Below are 27,500 nucleotides of genomic sequence, written 5' to 3' on the forward strand. Positions count from 1 at the left end.
CTCTCCAACCCCTGACCCTAACCCTGAAGAACACCCATCCCCCCCTTCTAGAGAGTTAAGACGATAGACGTATCCGACGAACGGCACTCCACCAAAAAGAGAAATCATTTGATAGAATGTGTTTGGACAAAAATAAAATGAGCCCCTCTCTCTCTTGTGTTGTTTGAACAGGGCCAGCTCATGCTCACCGTTTTATTGGTTTCAGCTGGTGTGTGCGCGTGTGTGTGCGTGCGTGTGTGAAGGTCACACAAAAAACCATGCTGCACTTCTTGAACGCGACCACCATTACATCGTTGTCGTCGGCAAAGACCAGCTCGTTCAAAACTAAACAAAAACACATGTTGTGCATTAAAACGGAAGCAGGATCTCACCAAGAACCTGGACTCCAACTGTTGCGTTTGAGGTTGAGTTGCTGGTAGACCTCACTGTCAGACCAGACACTGACCTACCCTAACCCTAACCCTAACCCTCACTGTCAGGAGAACAGAAATGTCTGGAGACTTCACGCGTTGAGGAGAGAGAGAGAGAGAGAGAGAGAGAGAGAGAGAGAGAGAGAGAGAGAGAGAGAGAGAGAGAGAGAGAGAGAGAGAGAGAGAGAGAGAGAGAGAGAGAGAGAGTAAAAAAAGCCTACAGCCTACAACAGGGTTCCCCAATTAGTTTTCCCCAAGGGCCGAATTATGTCTAGGGTACCAAGCCGAGGGCCACAACATTGAATCATGTCTAGGGTACCAAGCCGAGGGCCACAACATTGAATCATGTCTAGGGTACCAAGCCGAGGGCCACAACATTGAATCATGTCTAGGGTACCAAGCCGAGGGCCACAACATTGAATTATGTCTAGGGTACCAAGCCGAGGGCCACAGCATTGAATCATGTCTACTAGGGTACCAAGCCGAGGGCCACAACATTGAATCATGTCTAGGGTACCAAGCCGAGGGCCACAACATTGAATTATGTCCAGGGTACCAAGCCGAGGGCCACAACATTGAATTATGTCTAGGGTACCAAGCCGAGGGCCACAACATTGAATTATGTCTAGGGTACCAAGCCGAGGGCCACAACATTGAATTATGTCTAGGGTACCAAGCCGAGGGCCACAACATTGAATCATGTCTAGGGTACCAAGCCGAGGGCCACAACATTGCAGGGGACGACGGTGGCGTTCCCGCTACTCCAGCGACAGTTCAGCTATCGTCGTTGTCGGGTGAAAATCGTGTATGTCCAAAACCGTTTGTTTTGCATTTATCATTTTAAAAATGATTTAAACTAGTGAAAACAGCAGATCTACAAGCAGATCGGCTGTTTTCACTACTTTTGTGAGATGGCCTTGAATGATGAAGCAGGGCTTTACTTTGTGAAAGAACGTACACATTTGGAGATACAAGGTTTCCACCCGACAACGATGATATACTAGTGTTGTTGCTGCTCTTATACCACCATTATTACTGGGGTTGGTGGGGGCCAGACAGTAGCCCCCGGCGGGCCGCAAATGGCCCGCGGGCCGCATATTGGGGAACCCTGGCCTACAATATTAGTATTGTTATTTTTTTAATGTTTGTTTCATCACATTTCTGTTCAGCCCACGTACGGTACGTGCCATTTATCATGAGCTGGCCCTGCGGTCTCCCAAAACACAAGAGTAAAAGCTGTAGCCAGCAGCCCAGTTCTGTTCCGTACCAACAGGTCATGAAGAACAACAAGGAGGTGTCGTCTAGATCACTGGTTCTCAGAGTGGGTGACGGGGCACCCTGGGGTGCCGCAACGGCAGTCCAGGGGTGTCGCGAGATCATTTGATAATATTTGGAATTTATTTGGACAAATATCATTTTAAACTTGAAGTACACAGTTATTTTCAGTCAGTTCTAACCAAAATGGCCATTATCTCAACGTTTTCCTCGCGACATAATCACTAAAACATCATTACTGTCAGGCAGAAACCTCTGTCGCACAAAACTAGTGAAAACAGCCGATCTACAAGCACACAACGCCTCGCGTAGATCGGCTGTTTTCACTAGTTTAGTACATTTTATAGATGATAAATACAAAACGAATGGTTTTGGACATACAAAACTATAAACTATATAATTCCAAATATTATCAAATGATCTCGCGGCACCCCTGGACTGCCGTCGCGGCACCCCAAGGTGCCCCGTCACCCACTTTGAAAACCCCTGGTCTAGAGGTCTTCATGTAGGCGCTGTCCTGCTGGCTATAAGCTCAGAGAGCGGTTTGTCTTTAACGCAGAGTGTTGTACAACCAAGTGAAGTCAGATGATTTTAGTTCCTGCTTGTTTCTTTTGGTGCCGTGCTGCCCTCTCGGTCGGCACTTCGGTTCACTTTCACTTCACACCGTCTCCACGCAAAGTCGATTTAATTGGTAAAACATTTAATTGGATTAAATCAAAAGCGTTTCTCCGTGTGAGAGTTGGTCTCGCCGCAGTTGTCGAGAATTAAACTCGTTACTAACAAATCCCCCCAATCGCTGGAAGGATAATTGTTTTCTTTTTGTTTGTGTTATGAACAAAGTTAATTTGCCTTTTCAATTAAGGGTCCTAATTAATGTTGTTTAACCCATTTAGAATGGGTACATTTTGTGTATCATTATTTTATGCTTTAACCAGTGACAAATAGCAGATATACAAGCTCACAGCGCGGCACCGAGTGCCGCGCTGCGAGCTTGTAGATCTGCTATTTTTGAAAAATCGTGGAAATTTGAATTTTGACCCGATTCTATAAGTGTCTTTTGAATCCTTCTAAGATGTTTTTGAAAAACCTATGTTTCTATGTCAGCAATCTGGCCAGCCATCGTCAAAGAAAAGGTCCTTTTCACTTAACTGGAGCTCAGTTAGTCTGTTCTTGAGAGACCACTATGTCAGTGGTTCTCAAAACCTTTCATGTGAAGGACCCTCAAAATGATATGCATTTGGACACGGGCCTAAATGGGTTAATTGAGTGGGAGTGAATGGAAGTGAACGGAGCCGTGGGCCTTGGAGCAGAGGGTGTGGGCTAATATGTGTTACTGACTCGTCTCTCTTCTCCTCAGGCTCTGCCATACGTGGCTCTGCTTATAGTGATGCTATTCTTCATATATGCAGTCATCGGCATGCAGGTAAGCTACCCTCCTCTCTCTCTCTCCCTCCCTCCCTGTGTCTCTCTGTGTCTCTCTCCCTCTAGCCTAGCGTCTCGCCGCTCGTCCCGTGTGTCCGTCTGACGTCTCCCTGTCGTTGGAGGGCTTCTGTCCGTCCGTCCGTCCGTCCGTCCTGATCTGCGTCTCTCCTGATCTTCCTCCTCCTATTTCTAGTTTGTGTTCTGTTTCTCTTTGTCCGACTGGCTGTGGTTTATGTTTCTCTCTCTCTCTCTCTCTCTCTCTCTCTCTCTCTCACACTGTTCTGTTTCTGGTGTAAGTGAGAAAAAAAGGTTTACTGTATATGCTGGTCATTGCTATATAGTTTTTAGGGGTCCCTCCATGTCTTTATCTCTAATAGAAAATATATTTTCTGCTCTATTTACTGACTGAACTGTAGTGCATAGCAATGACTGCTATCGCAATGTATTACCCGGCTTGGTTGAATGCTTGATTCTGATTGGTCGAGCACTGAAATCAGCAGTGAATTATAGGCGTATAAATAATGACCGCTCCGCTCTATAATTCACCGCTGCCTAATCAACGGCTCAGAGCAGCTGCTGTATTCAGGCTGCACTGCATGGATTTGGTCCAACATGGCAGCCATGTAAACAAACACACAGCGACATTTACAACTAAACGTTGCTCTCAAGAATGTTTTTAAAAACATTTGAGGCGAGAAATAGACGACGTAGTAACAGAAAATGGATTCTATTTGATCAGCACTTCCTTGTTTTCCAAGGCGACCGTGTTGCGCTCAGGGGGACGCACTTTCAGCCGTCTGTAAACAAGGAAATACTTCGTTTTGTTTTTAGTTTTGAGTCAAATTATTAATTTTATTTATTAGCTGGGAAAAAAGTGCTATAACGTTTTGCTGCTTGGTCATTATGGCTTATATGGACACTTCAGGCTGATACATTAAAAATAATAACTAGCCTACAGCCCCCTGCGGGGGCCTGGCCCCTTTGTGTGTGTGCCTGTTAGTCCCCCTTGGTGTGAAGCAGACAGACTGTGATGTTGCTCTCTCTGGAAGTGCCCCCGGACTGGGAGTGCCCTGCTTGGTGACGCCCATTTGTGATGTAAATCGCATCACAGGACAGCCGCCTACAGGCCAAAATTTGGGAAAATATTTTAAACATTTGGGGATTATGAGAAGTAGAGACACATCTGAAGGTGATAAAGTTGATGTTGGGCAAGGTACATGCGTTATTGATTTTTGTATTATGTTTTTTAGACAATTGAACAACTGCTGAACGTGGAGTTACAGACGGACAAACGGACAAACATACACACTATTTTTGGGGCGATTCTAATTAAGGTTGTGGGATAATTATCAGCCCGTCGTGTCCATATAAGCCATAATGACCGCGCAGCAAGACGTTATCGCATACATATTTTACCTTTAAACAAAACAATATCCTTGTTCTGGATTGGTGGTCCTGAGTGGGGGGTGAACTGTTTTGATTGGGTGAAACGGCTGGTCTCTCGTTCTGATTGGTGAAAGCCACGAGGGCGGTCACTGCCTGTCTTCTCTCTCCTGTCTCCTTTCCTTCCTTCCTTTCTAGCTTCCCTTCCTTCCTTCCTTCCTTCCTTCCTTCCTTCCTTCCTTGAGTCCCGTGTGCATATCCTGTTTCACTATGACCACTTCCTCCCTCCCTGTGCAGATGTTTGGTAAGATAGCGTTGATGGACAAGACGCACATCAACCGGAACAACAACTTCCAGACGTTCCCACAGGCCGTGCTGCTGCTCTTCAGGTACCAAAACCAGGCCAAGGACCCCTTAGTTGAGAAAGAGATGAGGCAGGGACCCCCACAACCCTTTCATTGATTCCATGTACTGTAGTTTCATCGTTTGACAGCACAATCATCATTGTATTTTAAATTCGTGTCAATTTGTGTTTTCACATATTGAACCACTTGAACCGTCAATACTTAATAAACTTGACCTTCTACCACTTTTTGTGGTCACATGTTCAAATACTGGATTCTGATTGGCTTAAAACAGTGGTAAATCAGTCAACAACCTTGAGTTGGCTCATGGACCCCGCCCACTGAAACAATGATTGTAACTAAAGATCCTTGCAAGTTACAACTGTGTTTTCTTTCATTTATATGGTAGAAGTGGTCAAAATGCAATTTACCATTCGAGGTTGTGGGTTTGTTTGTTTGTTTTGGGTTGAACCCTGAAACAGTGGTAAATCAGCCAACAACCCACTCCCTCTCATGGTAAATGGCTTACTTTCACTCTGTACATTGTCTACTCTTTTCCCCCTCTACACCAAACCCCTTTGCCTAAAATAAAAAATAAAATGGCAAGGGGTTAATATAAAGTTTTTATCACACAAAGATTTGGAGGACCCCCTGTAGTAACTGTGAGGACTCCTTAGGGGTCCCGGACCCCCTGTTGAAGACCCTTTACCTATACTTTATGCTCTTCAACAGGGGGTCCGGGACCCCTAGGGGGTCCTCAGAGTTACTACAAGGGGGGGGGGGGGGGAGGCCGCCAGGTTTTTGTGCAATAGGAACTTTCTTTAACCAGTTGAACCGCTAGCATCCCTATTCTGGGGGGAACTGTGTGATTGTGTGTGTGCGTGCGCGTCAGGTGTGCGACAGGGGAGGCGTGGCAGGAGATCATGCTGGACTGCGTGCCTCAGCGGCCGTGCGAGAAGGGATCCACCAACGAGAACAACCACCCCTCCACCGAGGACTGCGGGAGCCAGTTCGCCATCATCTACTTTGTCAGCTTCTACATGCTGTGTGCCTTCCTGGTGAGAGAGAGAGAGAGAGAGAGAGAGAGAGAGAGAGAGAGAGAGAGAGAGAGAGAGAGAGAGAGAGAGAGAGAGAGAGAGAGAGAGAGATCCTGGGACCACTACGGTCCCAAGGATGCCGGTCAGCTCACGGTCACAACACCCAATAAAGTAACCGTTGTGGGCAGAGCATTCACTGTGCCCTACATCTCTGGAATGTTGTAACAGTTGTGGGCAGAGCATTCACTGTGTCCCCCATCTCTGGAATGTTGTAACCGTTGTGGGCAGAGCATTCACTGTGCCCCCCATCTCTGGAATGTTGTAACAGTTGTGGGCAGAGCATTCACTGTGCCCCCCATCTCTGGAATGTTGTAACCGTTGTGGGCAGAGCATTCACTGTGCCCCCCATCTCTGGAATGTTGTAACCGTTGTGGGCAGAGCATTCACTGTGCCCCCCATCTCTGGAATGTTGTAACCGTTGTGGGCAGAGCATTCACTGTGCCCCCCATCTCTGGAATGTTGTAACCGTTGTGGGCAGAGCATTCACTGTGCCCCCCATCTCTGGAATGTTGTAACAGTTGTGGGCAGAGCATTCACTGTGCCCCCCATCTCTGGAATGTTGTAACAGTTGTGGGCAGAGCATTCACTGTGCCCCCCATCTCTGGAATGTTGTAACCGTTGTGGGCAGAGCATTCACTGTGCCCCCCATCTCTGGAATGTTGTAACAGTTGTGGGCAGAGCATTCACTGTGCCCCCCATCTCTGGAATGTTGTAACCGTTGTGGGCAGAGCATTCACTGTGCCCCCCATCTCTGGAATGTTGTAACAGTTGTGGGCAGAGCATTCACTGTGCCCCCCATCTCTGGAATGTTGTAACCGTTGTGGGCAGAGCATTCACTGTGCCCCCCATCTCTGGAATGTTGTAACAGTTGTGGGCAGAGCATTCACTGTGCCCCCCATCTCTGGAATGTTGTAACCGTTGTGGGCAGAGCATTCACTGTGCCCCACATCTCTGGAATGTTGTAACAGTTGTGGGCAGAGCATTCACTGTGCCCCACATCTCTGGAATGTTGTAACAGTTGTGGGCAGAGCATTCACTGTGCCCCCCATCTCTGGAATGTTGTAACAGTTGTGGGCAGAGCATTCACTGTGCCCCACATCTCTGGAATGTTGTAACAGTTGTGGGCAGAGCATTCACTGTGCCCCCCATCTCTGGAATGTTGTAACAGTTGTGGGCAGAGCATTCACTGTGCCCCCCATCTCTGGAATGTTGTAACAGTTGTGGGCAGAGCATTCACTGTGCCCCCCATCTCTGGAATGTTGTAACCGTTGTGGGCAGAGCATTCACTGTGCCCCCCATCTCTGGAATGTTGTAACAGTTGTGGGCAGAGCATTCACTGTGCCCCCCATCTCTGGAATGTTGTAACCGTTGTGGGCAGAGCATTCACTGTGCCCCCCATCTCTGGAATGTTGTAACAGTTGTGGGCAGAGCATTCACTGTGCCCCCCATCTCTGGAATGTTGTAACCGTTGTGGGCAGAGCATTCACTGTGCCCCCCATCTCTGGAATGTTGTAACAGTTGTGGGCAGAGCATTCACTGTGCCCCCCATCTCTGGAATGTTGTAACCGTTGTGGGCAGAGCATTCACTGTGCCCCACATCTCTGGAATGTTGTAACAGTTGTGGGCAGAGCATTCACTGTGCCCCACATCTCTGGAATGTTGTAACAGTTGTGGGCAGAGCATTCACTGTGCCCCCCATCTCTGGAATGTTGTAACAGTTGTGGGCAGAGCATTCACTGTGCCCCACATCTCTGGAATGTTGTAACAGTTGTGGGCAGAGCATTCACTGTGCCCCACATCTCTGGAATGTTGTAACCGTTGTGGGCAGAGCATTCACTGTGCCCCCCATCTCTGGAATGTTGTAACAGTTGTGGGCAGAGCATTCACTGTGCCCCCCATCTCTGGAATGTTGTAACCGTTGTGGGCAGAGCATTCACTGTGCCCCCCATCTCTGGAATGCTCCCCCTCAAGCTGTCAGGGATGCTGACTCTCTAGACATTTTTAAATCTAAGCTAAAAACTCACCTTTTTCTGCCTGCACTACGGTTTGTCCTACTAGTCCATGAATTTCATTGTTATGACCAAATCTTACTGCCCTATGGAGAGAGAGAGAGAGAGAGAGAGAGAGAGAGAGAGAGAGAGAGAGAGAGACTCACAGAGACAGACAGAGGGATACAGTATTATTATAAGTGCATATAGCTGTATTGTAACTTCAAAACAACTCGAAAGGAAAATAAACTAGTGGTCAAAACTGGTCAAAATTACTGACAGTTTTAAATTTGTATCAGGCTTGTAAATGCACTGATCACAGCTGTCAAATAAAGCTTGTTTGGCTGATTCGAGACTTATTTTTCCAATAAATTCATTGGATTATGTTCTAAAAGGAGCTGGCTAAACAGATTGTGTCGTTGTACCCTACATCTCTTTTCTTTTGCGGGGTAAAAAAAAAAGAAAAAAGAAAAAAAGTAATATAACTTAATATATTATATATTACTCTTGATTCCAAGTAATAAGTAATATAATATTATTACTTTTTCCCAGGAGTAATAAGTAATATGTAACGATTACTCTCCTAAGTAATATTGCCCAACACTGGTCATGTGTGCTCTGTTCTCAGATCATCAACCTGTTCGTGGCCGTCATCATGGACAACTTTGACTACCTGACGCGTGATTGGTCCATCCTGGGTCCGCATCACCTGGACGAGTTCAAGAGGATCTGGGCCGAGTACGACCCGGAGGCCAAGTGAGTCTGGAAGCTATCAGTCTATAATCTATCACATACAGTCTATATATATATGGAATCTATCACATACTGTACAGTCTATATATCTATGATCTATCACATCCAGTCTATATATCTATAGAATCAATCACATACAGTCTATATATCTATAGAATCTATCACATCCAGTCTATATATCTATAGAATCTATCAGTCTATATATCTATAGAATCTATCACATACAGTCTATATATCTATAGAATCTATCACATACAGTCTATATATCTATAGAATCTATCACATACAGTCTATATATCTATAGAATCTATCAGTCTATATATCTATAGAATCTATCACATACAGTCTATATATCTATGATCTATCACATACAGTCTATATATCTATAGAATCTATCACATACAGTCTATATATCTATAGAATCTATCACATACAGTCTATATATCTATAGAATCTATCAGTCTATATATCTATAGAATCTATCACATACAGTCTATATATCTATGATCTATCACATACAGTCTATATATATATGGAATCTATCACATACAGTCTATATATCTATGATCTATCACATACAGTCTATATATCTATAATCTATCACATACAGTCTATATATATATGGAATCTATCACATACAGTCTATTTATCTATGATCTATCACATACAGTCTATATATCTATAGAATCTATCACATACAGTCTATATATCTATAATCTATCACATACAGTCTATATATATATGGAATCTATCACATACAGTCTATATATCTATAATCTATCACATACAGTCTATATATATATGGAATCTATCACATACAGTCTATATATCTATAGAATCTATCACATCCAGTCTATATGTGACCCAGCATAGCAGAGGGGCAGTCATTTCGGAAAGCACAAAATGTGTCTGGTTGAAGACCAATCATGCTGCGGCATTCTGGATCTGTCGGAGAGGCTTAAGTGCACATGCTGGGAGGCCAGTGAGGAGAGAGTAAAGCCCTTTGCACACAGGCGCGTTTATCCGCACGGATAAAACGGACAATTTCATTTTTTTAAAAGAAAACAATTATTCTCTATGACCTCATGCACACCGGATCCGAATTAGCCGTGCGACGAGTGGCTGCGGCCGTGCGTTTTTTTCTTGATCGAACCCAGTTGGATTTGTGCGTCTTGTCGCATGCGGTGAAAAACTCATCACTCCTTTTATGAATCCTTTTGGGATCCGCAGCGCCGATTCCACACAGCCTTGCACACCAAATCCAATGCGTTTTACTCACACAGCGAACGGAAGAAACGCAACTGTCCTGTGTGCAAAGGGCTTTAGAGTAGTGGAGTTTTGATATGACAGATGTCTGGATGGGGAGCTGGGCTGCCTCCTGGGTGAGGAAGGGTTTGATCCTACGTATGATGCGACGTCCAGGACCACACCAGGGTTCCTAGCAGTCGGAACTGTATTTCAACTGTTATTATATTTTGACACTTAACTCATACAGTGCCATCCGGCCACAAGGGGCGCTAGAGTGCCAGAAATTTCTCCATAGACCTTCTTTATAGCTTTCGTCGACCCTCTCCCAACTGGCTTGTGTTTTCACTCCAGTCAATGCTATGGGTGACTAGAGGAGGAAGATAGCTGACACGTAGCCAAAATGCTAACCCATTTAGAAGCCCGATCTAAAGCTATTTCAGCCGCAAAAAACTTTCTCTTTCCCGGGCATGGATGGACGTCTAGACCGGGGCTTCGTTGAGGCCTCCGATTAAATAATTCATTTTATTAAATATCCCGGACATGTTCGGGATAGGCACCCTGGAATACGTCCCGGTACCGGTACCGAGGGTTTTTTTGGGGGGCTCTAAACTTTATTTTAAACCATTTTCAATGGAATAAATCGTCGGAGCATCTAGCGTCTCTCGTTGGTGAGCGCTGGGCGAGCCGGGACCACCCACGTTGCTCCAAGCAGCTCGGGGTAAGTAAAATAGCAAATAAAAAATAGTTTTTGATCCCGAATATCCCGAACATGTTCGGGATAGGCACTTAAAGGGTTAATTGCTTTGGCAATGTAAACCTATGTTTTCTCATGCCAATAAAGCTCCTTTGAATTCAAATTGAATTGTGTGTGTGTGTGTGTGTGTGTGTGTGTGTGTGTGTGTGTGTGTGTGTGTGTGTGTGTGTGTGTGTGTGTGTGTGTGTGTGTGTGTGTGTGTGTGTGTGTGTGTGTGTGTGTGCGTGCGTGCGTGCGTGCGTGCGTGCGTGCGTGCGTGCGTGCGTGCGTGCGTGCGTGCGTGCGTGCGTGCGTGCGTGCGTGCGTGCGTGCGTGTTCCCAGAGGGAGGATCAAACATCTGGATGTGGTGACGTTGTTGCGGAGGATTCAACCTCCTCTCGGCTTCGGTAAACTCTGTCCACACAGAGTGGCCTGCAAGGTAACTGATTATGTGTTTCCACTATGATGTTAGCGGTTAGCTGATGATCCATTTACTGTGTGTGGTGCGTGCGTGCGTGCGTGCGTGCGTGCGTGCGTGCGTGCGTGCGTGCGTGCGTGCGTGCGATATCGCAGTTGTAAGAAGTCACTGTGGATAAGAGCATCTGCTAAATGCCTAAAACATCGCATTTGTAACGCGTGTGTGTGTGTGTGTGTGTGTGTGTGTGTGTGTGTGTGTGTGTGTGTGTGTGTGTGTGTGTGTGTGTGTGTGCGTGTGTGTGTACAGCGCCTGGTGTCCATGAACATGCCCCTGAACAGTGACGGGACGGTCATGTTCAACGCCACGCTGTTTGCACTGGTCAGAACGGCTCTACGCATCAAGACTGATGGTAAGATGATGCAGAAACGCACACACATTCCTGGACTCACTGTGTTCATTTTGTCGACTAAAACATAACGAAAAGTCTTCGTCGCTTGTCCTTTTTTCACTGACGAAAACCAAATAAAAAAGAAATACAAATATTGACAATTCCGTCAACAAATAAAAAACTTTAGGGAGGCACTAGTGGAGAAGAGATCCAGTAAAAGTGTGTGTGTGTGTGTGTGTGTGTGTGTGTGTGTGTGTGTGTGTGTGTGTGTGTGTGTGTGTGTACATAGGTAACCTTGAACAGGCCAATGAGGAGCTTCGAGCCATCGTGAAGAAAATCTGGAAGAGAACCAGCATGAAGCTGTTGGATCAAGTGGTGCCACCTGCTGGAGGTATCGTGTTACAACAAACAATCTACCAACTGAGGACACATTTACTCCATTACAGTCTCTAGAGAAAACGTGAACGTTTTGTTGCGTTCTCAAAGATTTCCACCCTGTAAGGTGGTCTCACTTTGTTGCGTTTTCAACCGCCGAAAACGCCACTCTCTCAGTGGTTTAAGGATGTTCAGTTAACCTAACCCTAACCCATTTAGGGCCTAGAATTATTGAATGCTTTAACCGGTGAAAAATAGCAGATATACAAGCTCACAGCGCGGCACCGAGTGCCACGCTGCGAGCTTGTAGATCTGCTATTTTTGAAAAAGACGTGAAAATGTGTGCAAATCTTTGAATATATGTATTTTCAAAGGGAACATTTGTAACTCAGAATTTGCTTCTGGGTGGTCCCTGGAACTAAATATTTTGAGATGCGGCTAGCCAAATACATATCAGTTTGGTGGTCCTTCACATGAAAAGGTTTGAGAACCACTGACATAGTGGTCTCTCAAGAACAGACGAGCTCCAGTTAAGTGAAAAGGACCTTTTCTTTGACAATGGCTGGCCAGATTGCTGACATAGAAACATTGTTTTTTCAAAAAATCTTAGAAGGATTCAAAAGACACTTATAGAGTCGGGTCAAAATTCTAATTTTCACGATTTTTCAAAAATAGCAGATATACAAGCCCCCAGCGTGGCACTCGGTACCGCGCAGTGAGCTTGTATATCTGCTATTTTTCACTGGTTAAAGCATTCAATAATTTTATGATTCTAGGCCTAAAAACAAGCTTCTCCTCCCCAGTCATCCAGGGAACCAATAAGCCCACTGATCCTCGCTTTGCAGTGGTAGAAAATAACTTTCCAACACATTTACTTCACGTACAGTATGCGTACAGTATGTCCGTTACTCAGGGACGTATCTGGACCTTCCAAGGTGTGTGGACTTGTAGAAATGTAGATCTTCTGTTTTTGAATAGATGAACAGTGTGTTTTGTACTAATAAATCCAAATCTACAAAGTAACTAGTACAAGTTAAGTTTTAAAACAATTGTAGTGGAGTAAAAAGTACATTCTAAAACGGCTAGTTCCATTCCTGGATTTTGATTGGCTGGTTGCCGTGGTATATGAGACTGTAACCCACACCTTGAATCAGTTTATATCAAAGCCAGGTGCGTTATTTCTTTCCACTGTGCCGTGAGGCTGAACTAGAGAAGCGAGCGTTTGATTTTCTCTCCAATCCTGCCGTGCGGGTGTTTCTAAGCACCGCTCGCATGCATAGGACAGTGACTGAATGGCTCCGGGCGGGGCTTGTAAAGGCAACAAGCGCCCTCTATTCTCCAGGCACCACTCGGCTGTTAGTTTAGGTTGCTATGCTAGCGTTTTTGATGTGATGTTCACCCACATAGCAGCTAAATCTGGATGAAAATAAACATGTGTATGGATCGAATATGGTTCTTAACATGAGACTGGTCTAACACATAAGTGTTGTTTCCCTATTTGTTGGCAAAAAGAATGACGTGACTTTATAAACACACACTGGCTTCCGTAAGTTCTGTTCCTGGATGTGGCTGGTAAACAAGGAAATGTCTCTTCCTGGTGGCGGAGAAGTGTACTTTTTTCTTTAAATAATGGAATGCTATGATTTTCATGTTGCAATATTGTGACCGTTTTAGAAAAGCAATAAGCCACGCGAGGCTTGTGGTTACCGGGGTAGTATATACCGGCTGAGAGGGTCGGAAACACTCGGCTGACGCCTCGTGTTTCCCAACGCCTCTCAGCCGGTGTATAGTGTGTGCCAGCGGTGACGCAATTGTAGTCCTTAGCGGCCATTTCTTGGGTCAAAACACAGGTGTTTCAATTGTTTGATTGCATAGAACTAATGTTATAGTCTAATCAGAACACCTGTGTACAGGCTGTGTTGACCCAAGAAATGGCCGCTCTTAGAACTACATTTGGCACAACCTATATACCCCGGTAACCACTCGCCTCTTGTGGCTTATTGCTTTAATATTTGCCTCAGAGATGTAGTGGAGTAGAAGTAAAAGTATTGAAAGTTGGAAATACTCCAGTAAAGTAAAAGTACCTCAACATTGTACTTACGTGAGAACAGTACTTTAGCAGGTTAAATATACTTTCCACCTATAAGTTCACCATCGACCGCGTTGCGTTGCGTTGCGTTGCGTTGCGTTGCGTTGACCTCGTTCCCAACAACATGGCCTCACCATCTCATCATGGCCTCATTCCCATGTTGTCACGGGAATGAGAGCCTATTATACAGTCATTAACCTCATAAGAACACATTTAACCGCTCTCAACCTGGCTTCTCTATTCTTGGGCTTGTCATTATAGGCAAGAAAAGTCAAACATTTAGGGCAGGGTTCCCCAATTAGTTTTCCCCAAGGGCCGAATTATGTCTAGGGTACCAAGCCGAGGGCCACAACGTTGTGGAGGGCAACGGTGGCGTTCCCGCTACTCCAGCGACAGTTCAGATATCATCGTTGTCGGGTGAAAACCTTGTATGTTCAAAACGGTTAGTTTTGCATTTATCATTTTAATTAAAAATGATTTAATCATTATTGAAAACAGCCGATCTACAAGCACACTTGTAGATCTGCTGTTTTCACTATTTTTGTGAAACGGCCTTGTACGATGAAGCAGGGCTTTACTTTGCGAAAGAACGTACAAATTTGAAACTTGGAGATACGAGGTTTCCACCCGACAACGACGATATACTAGTGTTGTTGGTGCTCTTATACCACCATTATTACTGGTTTTGGTGGGGGCCAGACAGTAGCCCCCCGCGGGCCGCAAATGGCCCGCGGGCCGCCTATTGGGGAACCCTGATTTAGGGGTTAGATTAGATTTAACCTGCTGGACCACAGACTGTCTTAAAGGACAACTCCGCACTAAATAACAATTTTGCTGCCATTTTAAACATAGCTGTAGTAAGCAGCTGCCAAATTGTCCTTACCTTTTAACGTGGGCACGCGCACGCATCGTGCACAATCTGTGCGCGACTCATCTAGTAGACGTGTAGACTCGTCACTCGGTGACAGCTTTCGAATAAAAAAAACCCCATTGAAATAGACATATCCGTTGCCACGCTGTATCCCTGCTTATCCGCCAGTGTTTACATGAAAAAACATTGAAAAAAGCCAGCTGTGCGCTATGGTAACACGTGGACACGTTCGCGCACAAAACGCACGATATGTGCGGGGATCATTCCATTTTGTGTGTTCCATCGCCGAGTAGCTTTCTCTTCTGTTACAATGTAAACCAACGGAGGCGGGACTATGGCCCAGGCTCAGACCGGATACGGAAAGCTAGATCCGGTCCAGACCGGAAATACGGCAGGATACAGTTAGGGGGTGGGCCTAAGACTCCGAAGCGGCCATATACAGCGATCATACTTTTAATTGTTTCATAATGATTAAAGCTAATTAAATTTCCGGGAACGACGGGCATCGCAGAGAGGTACAGCAGGAAATCAACGGTTTCGACGGGGATCGCAGAGTATGAGTTAACATCTAGGCTGATTTTCCTACTTATATTGATCCCAAAATGACTGTCCATGTGGTCTATTAGGCAGAAATGCCCCTGTCGTCCAGGTTCCCCAGCAGACTTCATAGCATAGAGTGGAGTGCATGAGCCTATTGCTACTTAAGCAATTTGTCTGTTTTTTTTTTCATGAATCTGTTATTAGTTGTTACACACATCCGTCCCTTGGTTGTCCCACACAAGTCGCCGTAGCCTGCTAAACAGATGTTATGCTGTTATGTGTTTTGCCAAGTCCCGGAAAAAACGTGCTGTGATTGGCCAGTACAGTCACTTTGATTGGCAGTTGTGTTGAATGCTCACCCTAAAACATGATTTATGAGACTGTGTATGTATGTATGTGTGTGTGTGTGTACAATGACAACAGATTCATGAAAAAACCAAGAAATCGCTTAAGTAATAATTTACTGATCGTTCCCTCAGCGGGAATCAAACCCGGGCTGTTAGATTACCTGCTAACCCTCGCTACACAGTGAGCTAACCAGGCAGCTAGCCAACTTTTTTTTTTTTTCTTGGTTTTAACTTGGACCATGCGAACTTGGGGGGCTTAATATTTACTATTCTATCCATAACGGCACATAACTCTGTAACTGCGCAGAGTCGTCTTAGGCGACGTTCACACCGCTCCGCCCGGCGACTCGCTCGCTCGGCAGGGCGTCACGGGGTTCATCGCCGCCTAAGACGGCGCGCCACCAATAGTGATTTTTAGTATTCGAATTATTCGATCTCAAAGTATTCGAATAGTCGAATATTCGACAGGACTGGCCAAACTGTCAAATAAGAGGCGAACATTGTGAAAATAGCTGATCTACATGCTCACAACGCTTCGCATTGCTATTTTCACAATATTTATCTGTGGAACTGAGTCACATTAATACCTACAATTCCAAGTGCTTGTCAGGGTGGGGGTCCCCAGTTCAAATATGTTTATTTTGAGGGTCACAGCCTAAAAAGGTTTGATAAAATGAGAACCCCTGGTATAGAGCATTAACAAATTCATCCACCAGGGGCATTGACAACTCATTCTTATGACTTACTATCTAGCCAAGCTTATATTTTTTAAAGAGAAAACAATAAAGAAAAAAAACTTCGGTGAACAACGTCGAATAGTGACTTTGATATTCGAATATTCGAATATTTGTTGAATGCCCTAGCCTGTGTATGTATGTATTATACAGTATGTACAGTATATATTATACTGCATTATGTGTCCCCGCAGATGACGAGGTGACTGTAGGGAAGTTCTACGCCACTTTCCTCATACAGGAATATTTCCGCAAGTTTAAGAAGAGGAAGGAACAGGGTCTGGTAGCCAAGGTGCCCCCGAAGACTGCCCTCTCTCTGCAGGTACACACACGTCACATCCACACACGCACGCACGCACGCACGCACGCACTCACGCACGCGCGCACGCGCACTATATATTTACATCACTTGTGGGGACATTACATAGACTTCCATTCATTTTTATGCAAGTCCTGTGGCCTTACCCTAAACTCTATCCCTAAACCTAAACCTAACCCTAACCCTAACCCTAACCCTAAACCTAACCTTTGTGGGGACCTACTATTGTGTCCCCACACTGTCAGAGGTCCCCTGCAGGTGACTGTGTGAACATGTGTTTAGTCCCCATAAGTATAGCTAGACAAACTCACACACACACACACACAAGTACAGTACGTGTAAACATATGGCTTTTCTTGTGTCCTGTCAGGCAGGCCTGCGGACCCTCCATGACATCGGTCCAGAGATCCGGAGGGCGATCTCTGGGGACCTGACGGTGGAGGAGGACATGGACAAGGGCCTGAAGGAGACTGTCTCTGCTGCGTCTGAGGACGATATCTTCAGAGTGAAGGTCTCACGCACGCACGCACACACACACACACGCACACACGCACACGCACACACACACACACACACACACACACACACACACACGCACACACACGCACGCACGCACGCACGCACGCACGCACGCACGCACACGCACACACAGAAAAACCTTGTGTGCTAGTTCAATAAGTTCAATAAGTAGATCAGCGACATAATAAAATAAATATTTAAAAATACATTGAATCAAATACACTAGTAAGACGCCTCAGGGTGACATGCGACAATTCTTTGCCATCTGGCCAGTGATGTACATCGGACCAGTTACCCATATATGGAGACCCCTGGTACCCATATATGGAGATCCATGTACTGTATATGGAGATATGCTGTGAGAGCCCAAACATGCTTACTCGGTTATTCGTTGTGTGAAAGTCCTATGATGTCTATGACATCTGACATCATACCCTTTTATGTCCATACATGGAGATCCTGTCTTGGCCTTCTGTCGTGGCCATATATGGATTCTGTTAGTGTGGTATGTGTCCGATGTGGCCTCCATATACGGACATTCCCATATGAAGTCCTGTTAGATACGGGCTTAATATTGATGACATCAGGGAACTCCATATATGGGCATAAAAGTATGGGCATAAAAGGGATTCTGTTAGCGTGCCATCACAGTGAAGTCAGAGCGTGATGTCAGAGCGGCAAACCCATTCTGTTAAGAGTGGTTCCTCTGACATCACAGTGATGTCAGAGGCAGAGGATGATGTCAGAGTGACAACCTGTGATGTCTCAGGGTAACCACAGTGTCAGGCGTGACCTACAGACAGAGATACGTGCAGGTTTTCATAGTTAACTGTGACCTATGGTCGCAATTAAAATGTATACATCTAAATGAAGATGTGATATTATGAGTGATGGTTTGATATACATTACGACGGGAGCATTTTAGTTTTATTGTGTGCTATTTGTGGTATACTGTACCTGTCATAGACACATAACCAACTCAATGTGCGAGTTTGGATGTCAAAGATACCACAAGTTTAATTCTGGATCTGTATGGGTTAGTCAGTCATTTCATCAGTTTATTGAAATTAAGGTGTTTCTGTGAACCATATCGCTCTCTCTCTCTCTTTCTCTCTCTCTCTCTCTCTCCCTCCCTCCCTCCCTCCCTCCCTCCGCCCCCACCCACCCGCGCAGCGAGCGGGCGGCATGTTCGGGAACCACGTCAACTACTACAACCAGAGCGACGGGCGGAGCGGCGGAGGCGTGGCCACGACGGCGTCCTTCCCGCAGTCCTTCGCCACGCAGCGGCCGCTGCACGTCAGCCAGAAGGGGTCGCCAACAACGTGCGACGAGGGGGGGGAGCTGGGCAGCCCCTCCCACCAGAAGCTGATGGACTCCACCACCTTCACGCCGTCCTCCGGCTCCTCCTCTGGCTCCAATGCCAACATCAACAATGCCAACAACACTGGCATGGTGGTGGTGGGGGGGCAGGGGGGCGGCGCCGGTGGGGGAGGAGGAGGAGGGGGCACCGGCCGCTTCCCCAGCCCGTCCGTCAGCACCGTGGACGGACAGACGGACCGGCCGCCGCTCACACCCGCCCTGCTGCCGCGCTCCGCCTGGTGCTTCCCTCCCAAGAGGTCAGTGGGTGGATCGATCTATCTATCTATCTATCTATCTATCTATCTATCTATCTATCTATCTATCTATCTATCTATCTGGGTGGTCTGCACCGGACCCTCCCCATTACCCTATGTGATATGTGGCATAGCAGTCTCTCATGGGCATAATTCAGATCATATTAACATCATAACAGTCTCTATAATGCATATTTCAGATCATATTATCATCATAACAGTCTCTATAATGCATATTTCAGATCATATTAACATCATAACAGTCTCCAAAGCATATTTCAGTTCATATTAAAGGTGATACACCATGCATTTAAAAAAGTATTTATATCATATTGTTTATGTCCCAAAAACGTTTTTCAAAAGGTTTGAGGCTAAATTACCACTCTTGAATAGAGAGCCCCTCTCATTTTTGAATGGCTCTCAGAGGATTTTCAGCTGCAATACCAAATTGGCCTGAGGGGGGGTGGCACAGTTCTGTTCTGATGCACCCCAGCCTCCGAGATCCTGGACAGGGCTGAAAGTGCTTTGAAATTCTTGCCGGAACTGTACCCCCCCCCCCCCAGGAAATATGATCTATAATAAGCCTCTTCATATGGGGTTAGGCGTTGTCAACAGACACACACAGCGCACAAACAGCATGGATTACACTGACACAAACACACTCGAACAATTCAGAAGCACCTAATTTGAAAATATAACTAGTACACTTGTGTATGTTAATCTGACATTAGTAGATTGTTTACTTCTTGGACATGCATTTGTGGCAGGTTATTTAATATGGGATTTTGACAGCTTGCTTCTTCTGGTTTGGACCTGAAGGGCGCAGAGGGCAAATGCAAGTAGAGTGTGCAAATCAGGACAGCCTGTTCTGAGAACCTGTGGAAAGCTTTTAACCTCCGCCTTCCCAAAAACAGAGAAAGACACAATGGTCAGAAATGGGACTTTGTGAGGATAGAAGGTGCTAGTGGGACCCCAAAAAAAGGTTTTAAAATAGGAAAAGTGAAAATTCATGGTGTATCACCTTTAACACTTTGAATGCCATCTATACTGCCCTCCAAAGCTAGAGTGCAGTAACTATGAACAGAAATGAACTGAAATGTTGGTTTAAAAGTGTTCCAACTGGTCAGTCAAACAAGATATCAACATATAAGTGATATTACAATGATTGTACTGTATATCTGTTCTTGAGGTAATTGTGTGTGTCCCAAAATCACAAAGGCTAATTTGACCTTTAGGATACACAATTAAGTTGGTGTGCGTGTGCCCAAAAATGTAGTTACTGCACTTTGTCTTTGTAGGGCAGTATTAATAATCCCCTTTTAATTCACTTGCTTTTCGATTTGCACCGTGCGCGCTGCGCGTGTTCATTGTGCGCAACGTGTTTACATCATAACAGTCTCCGATGCATATATCAGTTCATATTAACATCATAACAGTCTCTACAATGCATATTTAAGTTCATATTGACATCATAACAGTCTCCAGTGCATAATTAAGTTCATATTGACTTATCAGTCTCCATTACATATTCGAGATCATTTTAAAATAAAAAAGTCTATGATTGGCTCCGAACCCCCTCATTTTGGAACACTCTATTACAGTACACAATAGTATGTTACAGTGCACTGAAATGTACTATAGTGTTGTAGAGTACAGTACTGTACACTATAGTGTATTACAATCTACGATTTTAGGCATTTAGGAGACACTCTTAATCCAGAGCGACTTGCAGTAAGCAAGGTAATACATCAATACATCAAATGCATAGAAATAGTAATCAGTTTATTACAGTGCACCAGAGTACAGTACAGTGCTGTACAGTACAATACACTATAGTGCACTGTGATGTGCTATATGGTATATTGCATAACAGTGCACTATAGTGCATTATAGTACAGTACAGTACAGTACAGTACAGTACAGTACAGTACAGTACAGTATAGCACATTACAGTGGACTGACTACAGTATAGTACAGTACTGTACAGTACAGTACAGTACAGTATAGCACATTACAGTGGACTGACTACAGTATAGTACAGTACTGTTGGACGCTATAGTACAGTATATATATATAGTACACTGTAGTTCTCTCCACTTGTTTTCTCTTCTCTCTCTGTTTGCTCCTGAGTGTCTCAGCTTGATCAGAATCTATTTTTTTAAGTTTTTTTTCCTTTCGTTCATTTTCTTCTTCCTTTCTTCCTCTTTCTTTTCCTTTCTTTTGTTGTCTGGTGGCGAGCAGGACGTGTTTTTTTGAGGCCTTCATGCGGTATGTTACCATGAGAGAGAGAGAGGGAGAGGGAGAGAGAGAGAGAGATGATCTGTGAGTTGATGAGCACAACGAGTGCAGGAACGAGTGTGTGTTGTGAAAATTGAATGGAGGAATAACAAGTGAACGAGTGTGTGTTTAAGGGGAGCGCGTGTTGTATTCAAGAGAGAAGCGCGCGCGTGTGCGTGTGCGTGTGCGTGTGTGTGTGTGTGTGCGTGTGCGTGTGCGTGTGAGAGAGAGTGCGCCACCTACAGTAACTATGGGGCTGTTAAGTATGACATCATTTTGTAGGCAGAGGAGAATTTCTGCCCCCAGTTTCCGTGAATCTTTTTACAATTTTTACTATTTACACATTTTTCTTCTCTTTGTTGTTGAAAGGAAAGTGTTAGAATTATACTTTAGTCGTTATTTTTGTCTCGGATCTGTTGAAATAGCGAGGGACAGAAAATGCTCTGGGGGCAGAGTTCTCCTCTGCCTACAAAATGATGTCACGGCTTAAAAGCCCCATATCTAACCATGATGTGATTCCTACCATCACCAGTCCTGGAGTTTCTTTCCTGCTTCACTAACACCGGGTTGCTATGCACCATGCTGCTTTAGTTGCTATAGCGATAGCGTACTGTCCATCTCCACCACACACATAACTAAACTGACTGCTGCACCTTGACTCTACCTGCTCTATCAGAGGCTGTTGGACTCACACATGCTGCTTCAGCCAAAGCATCTGAAACGCGAGCCGTTGGCTTCAGGCGCATTCCATTCCCCATGGCGGCACGGTGCTTGTTCTCCAGCTGTGACTTGCGTTGCGATGTCGGCTCACTGACAGATAAAGCTTGCCTGGCATTGCAAGCCTCTTATCACACACTTCGTTTTGGGAAGAGAGTCTGGGATTTCAGGAAGAGCTTTCATTTCTGGGGGGCGGGACAAAGCCTAGTGACGCGAGCCCCAAACCACGTGCCCCCAAGCATACAACCCTGATTGGCCAACCCTTGAAGCTGGTTGAGGAAATAGAATCTCAATGGATCGGTTCCAGACCGTACTACAACACCACTACCGCCAGGGGGTGTTGTTGCGGCATAGCTCAGGGGTAGAGAAACCGCTATTAGAGCACGAAGGGTTCCCGAAGGGTTCCCAGTTCGAATCCGGGCTCCCCCTGAGTTAATGTCGAAGAGTCCTTGAGCAAGACTCTGAACCCCTAGTTGCTCCCGGTGAGCAGGTTGGTGCCTTGCATGGTTTCCTCCGCCACCGGTGTATGAATGTGTGCGTGAATGGGTGAATGTAATGCACAATCTATGTAAAGCGCTTTGGATAAAAGCGCTATATAAATACCGGTATACCATTTACCATTTTGTGTTCGGTCTGGTTTATTAACCAGGCAAAGATAAAACGCAAGCTAAATGGCTGTCCCAGCGGTGTTGGCTCGCATTCGTGGTTTGTCACTGCCGAAAACCGACGCTATTCGTGGCGCGCGTTGGACTTTGTGCGCTTCACTTCTAATGGAAGTGAACGGGGGGAAGCTGACACAGATGAGTGAGTGAGTCCAGCCACGAGCTGAGCTGACCAAACCTGCTTTGTTTATTTTACTGTAAAACTACATTTTTGATTGAAATTATTATTTTTCAAATCATGTTGCTGTATATGGTTGTTGCTGGATGGAAACCTTGTATGTCCAAAAGCCTTCTTTTTTTAAATTGTAGATTCAAAAGGGAAAATAGCCGATCTACTACGAGACGCTGTGCGCTTGTAGATCAGCTATTTTCACTTCTTTTGTGCGACACTCTTGTATGATAAAGTAGGGCTTTAACATCAGGGACGTGCTGGGCCCCTGATTCAGCCCGGGAAAAAGAGTTGTAGAGGCCCTCATTGCGCGCTATAGAGAGAGATCTCTCTATAGCGCTGCTGCTACTCAAAGATTTGCCGTTTCAGATCATGACAAGTGACAAGCCAGTGGGCCGATTACTGTACATGAGTTATATTTCGTCGTTGTTGGGTGGAAACCTTGTATGTCCAAAACCATTTTAAAAATGATTTAAACTAGTGAAAACAGCTGATCTACAAGCACACAATGCCTCGCACCGCGAGGCGTTGTGTGCTTGTAGATCTGCTGTTTTCACTACTTTTGTGCAACAGCCTTGTATGATGAAGCAGGGCTTTGCTTCAAAAAAATATAAATTTGAAACTTCGAGCCCGACAGTGACGATTTACTTTGTTGGCCGCCCAGCCCCCAAAATGGAACGAAGGCCGACATGGCCAGCACGTCCCTGTTTACCATTTACCCCCCCCCCCCCCCCCCAAAAAAAAACATGATATACGTTTGAAACTTGGAGATGACGAGGTTTCTGCCCGACAGTGACGATATACACTATAGCAGGGGTTTTCAAAGTGGGTGACGGGGCACCTTGGGGTGCCGCGACGGCAGTCCAGGGGTGCCGTGAGATCATTTCATAATATTTGGAATTTATTTGGACACTTGAAAAAATATTTAGTGTCATTTTAAACTTGAAGTACAAAGTTATTTTCAGTCAGTTCTAACCAAAATGGCTGTTATCTCAACATTTTGTTCGCAACATAATCACTAAAATGTCATTACTGTCAGGCAGAAACCTCTGTCTCACAAAACTAGTGAAAACAGCCGTTTGCGAGGCGTTGTGTGCTTGTAGATCGGCTGTTTTCACTAGTTTAATACATTTTATAGATGATAAATACAAAACGAACGGATTTGGACATAGAAGGTTTCCACCGACAACAATGATATGCTATAAATATAAGGTGCTGGGAGTGAACATTATAATGTAGGCGTACCTCAGATTAAAAAGATATTCATGGGGTGACCTGAGACAAAAAGGTTTGGGAACTCCTGATCTATAGTAACAGCTAAAATGACACAGATGCTTTCATGGATTGAAAGGTATACTAGTTCTAGTACTATACTAGTACTAGTTCTAGTAGTACTAGTTCTAGTACTATACTAGCACTCAACCAAGTGTTTGGAAGAGTAGTAGCAGTAATAGTAGTACCAGAGTTGTAGTCTGGGGTTAACAATAGTTTTGCATTACGCCACAAAATCACACTGTGTAGAATGTCGTTGGCATTGTGAGAATAACAACTGAGTATTTGGAGGTTGATGAGAGTTGTTTTAATTTCTAAAGTGTGTCAGAGTGCTTATCTCCAGTCTCTTAAACATTTTGGAGGGAAAAACATAATAATTGTTCAGTTTTTCCGTAAAGGCATCGGAAGTTGCAGGAAAATGTCCTACATTAGTAAATTAAAACCAAAAAAATATAGTTCATTAAAGTTGTTAGAATCATTTATTAGGCATGCTAGCTGGAAGCTAAGTGTTAAAAAAAAATTCTATTGCAATGTGATGCATCACTGAAGAAGTTGGTGCATTTTTCACACAAATCTTTCATATAGACCTAGATTCTAGGTCATTGTTTCCATCTCCGCGCCCTGCATCTTTCTTTAGTACATCCATACATTGCTGGGGGGCCATAAGCGGATTATGAGACAATGGGCCCCTGCCTGGGCACAGACTTGTAAAACTCCACATTTCTATGTTCAAATCTCCAGCGCCACATGCATAGGCTGCACAGAACGCCAACAAACCTGCATCTCAATAGGATTCGAGAGATTACAGTGCTGTTTTGCACTTGCTTTTCGCAAGTCCCTCTAAAGTCCTATAGATAAACTGTCGGGATAAACATGCTCTTAAAAGGAACCCTGAGGGTTTGTTTCTGGGGGCGTCTACAAAGTGAATGTTTTAAGCCGTTCCCTCAGTTTTCAGCAGGACTTTTGGGGCTCCGTTACTGACATGAATGACTAAGCCTTTTAACAAAAAGTTAATATCGGGGACAATTCATGCAAAGGCTCAGCTCTTGTAGTAGGCCTGTAAGGTAATAATAAGCCCTCATAATCGATGCCCTCGTGATTGATGTTTGTGTTGGCTCGCACGTCACCACCTGCTGACTCAACGTTCTCACTCTCAAATCATACTAAGTGACCAGTGGGACAAAGTCTGAGCAATGTGTCGCTCAGTTGACGCGATGGGAATCCCCTGTTGCGCCATCTTTCAACACTCCCAGTTGTTCTGCCCAAGCTGATTGAATTGACGCATCCTCTAAAAACAACAGACGTTGCCCTGTTGGGCACCCCGTTGGGCACCCCGTTGGGCACCCTGGAGGGTGCCACGGTGCCAATTCCTTTTTCTGCCGACCTGGCATCATTTGAGTTGCATACCTATGGGCAGAGAATTGTAAATCATCATCGTCAAACGAGGGAGGCGTTGGTCAAATCTGTCCCAACTCGTCACCCGTTTGACGCAAGGGGTGTGAGAATGCGTTGGCTGGCGGGGAGAGTGACCGTCCGGCCATGCAGCCTGCATCTCCTGGGCTTCTTGTTGCATCGTTCACAGTTAATGTCACCAACTGACTAAACGTCCAACATATTTGTGGGTGGAGCGTTCCTTTAAGTCAGTGGTTCTCAGCCTGTGGGATGGATGAGGACCATCCAAAGATTTTGGCTAAGATTTTATTTATAATAAAACAATATACAAAATAAATTGTATTATGTAAAAGATGACATGGTAATTTTTTACCTTTAACCACTTTAAAATGTTTTCACTACCAATGAATAGGAATACTGTGTCAGTTCTATTGATCAGTTATATTGATCAGTTATATTGATCAGTTATATTGATCCCAGCCACGACACAATCGCTGCCCACCCGTCTGACCACTCAACACGGCAGCCTTTAAGTGATCAGATGGGTGGGCCGCCAACGCTTTTTAGAGTGGGTCCTGATTCTGTAAAGGTTGAGAACCACTGTGATTATAAGCAGTATTAGAACACAATACCATATTTTAGATGTGTCCTGAATCTGCAGATGTTAAATGATCCAATTAAAGGTAGTGTAAGTGATTTCATTTAATTCAAATATATTACTAGTTACTTTAGAGTGTTTGGTCCATATAAGGACTTCCACCCTAAGGTCCTACGCCCCCTGTGTGTGAGTAGGTGACGACCTTCCTCCAATCATGATAGAGAATGTGGGGGCCTTCCTCCAATCAGGATTGGAGCGTGTGAGGCCTGCCCTTCACTCGATCCTGATTGGAGGAAGGCCCCCACATTCTCTGTGCTGATTGGAGGAAGGTTGTCACCTTCAGGGAAAACTGAAACTGCTTTTTCCTCCTCACAGGGGATAGGGAGGAAGTCCTTATATGGATCAAACACTCTATAGTAACTAGTACTATCAGAACATAACACTCTATATTAACTAGTGCTATCAGAACATAACACTCTATAGTAACTAGTACTATCAGAACATAACACTCTATAGTAACCAGTACTATCAGAACATAACACTCTATAGTAACTAGTACTATCAGAACATAACACTCTATAGTAACTAGTACTATCAGAACATAACACTCTATAGTAACTAGTACTATCAGAACATAACACTCTATAGTAACTAGTACTATCAGAACATAACACTCTATAGTAACTAGTACTATCAGAACATAACACTCTATAGTAACTAGTACTATCAGAACATAACACTCTATAGTAACCAGTACTATCAGAACATAACACTCTATAGTAACTAGTACTATCAGAACATAACACTCTATAGTAACCAGTACTATCAGAACATAACACTCTATAGTAACTAGTACTATCAGAACATAACACTCTATAGTAACTAGTACTATCAGAACATAACACTCTATAGTAACTAGTACTATCAGAACATAACACTCTATAGTAACCAGTACTATCAGAACATAACACTCTATAGTAACTAGTACTATCAGAACATAACACTCTATAGTAACTAGTACTATCAGAACATAACACTCTATAGTAACTAGTACTATCAGAACATAACACTCTATAGTAACTAGTACTATCAGAACATAACATTCTATGGTAACTAGTGCTATCAGAACATAACACTCTATAGTAACTAGTGCTATCAGAACATAACACTCTATAGTAACTAGTGCTATCAGAACATAACATGCTATAGTAACTAGTGCTATCAGAACATAACACTCTATAGTAACTAGTACTATCAGAACATAACACTCTATAGTAACTAGTGCTATCAGAACATAACACTCTATAGTAACTAGTGCTATCAGAACATAACACTCTATAGTAACTAGTGCTATCAGAACATAACATTCTATGGTAACTAGTGCTATCAGAACATAACACTCTATAGTAACTAGTGCTATCAGAACATAACACTCTATAGTAACTAGTGCTATCAGAACATAACATGCTATAGTAACTAGTGCTATCAGAACATAACACTCTATAGTAACTAGTACTATCAGAAAATAACACTCTATAGTAACTAG

At 44.4% G+C, this 27,500-nt stretch overlaps 1 protein-coding gene across 1 annotated transcript in view; it reads left to right on the top strand.

Moving 5' to 3' along the window:
* cacna1c (calcium channel, voltage-dependent, L type, alpha 1C subunit) overlaps positions 1-27,500 on the top strand; it is a gene marked incomplete at both ends in the record, with an annotated part of 341,751 nt that overhangs the window by 303,398 nt on the left and 10,853 nt on the right. Inside the window, 11 exons of the mRNA XM_080754433.1 lie at positions 3,043-3,108; positions 4,788-4,879; positions 5,727-5,892; positions 8,548-8,675; positions 10,997-11,093; positions 11,379-11,481; positions 11,750-11,851; positions 16,611-16,738; positions 17,106-17,246; positions 18,428-18,870; positions 21,109-21,135. Of these exons, the coding sequence (XP_080610559.1) occupies positions 3,043-3,108; positions 4,788-4,879; positions 5,727-5,892; positions 8,548-8,675; positions 10,997-11,093; positions 11,379-11,481; positions 11,750-11,851; positions 16,611-16,738; positions 17,106-17,246; positions 18,428-18,870; positions 21,109-21,135 (1,493 nt within the window). The remainder of the gene's footprint in view (positions 1-3,042; positions 3,109-4,787; positions 4,880-5,726; positions 5,893-8,547; positions 8,676-10,996; positions 11,094-11,378; positions 11,482-11,749; positions 11,852-16,610; positions 16,739-17,105; positions 17,247-18,427; positions 18,871-21,108; positions 21,136-27,500) is intronic.

Source organism: Nannobrachium achirus (assembly GCF_963921795.1).
Source record: "Nannobrachium achirus genome assembly, chromosome: 23".
NCBI classification, from domain to species: domain Eukaryota; kingdom Metazoa; phylum Chordata; class Actinopteri; order Myctophiformes; family Myctophidae; genus Nannobrachium; species Nannobrachium achirus.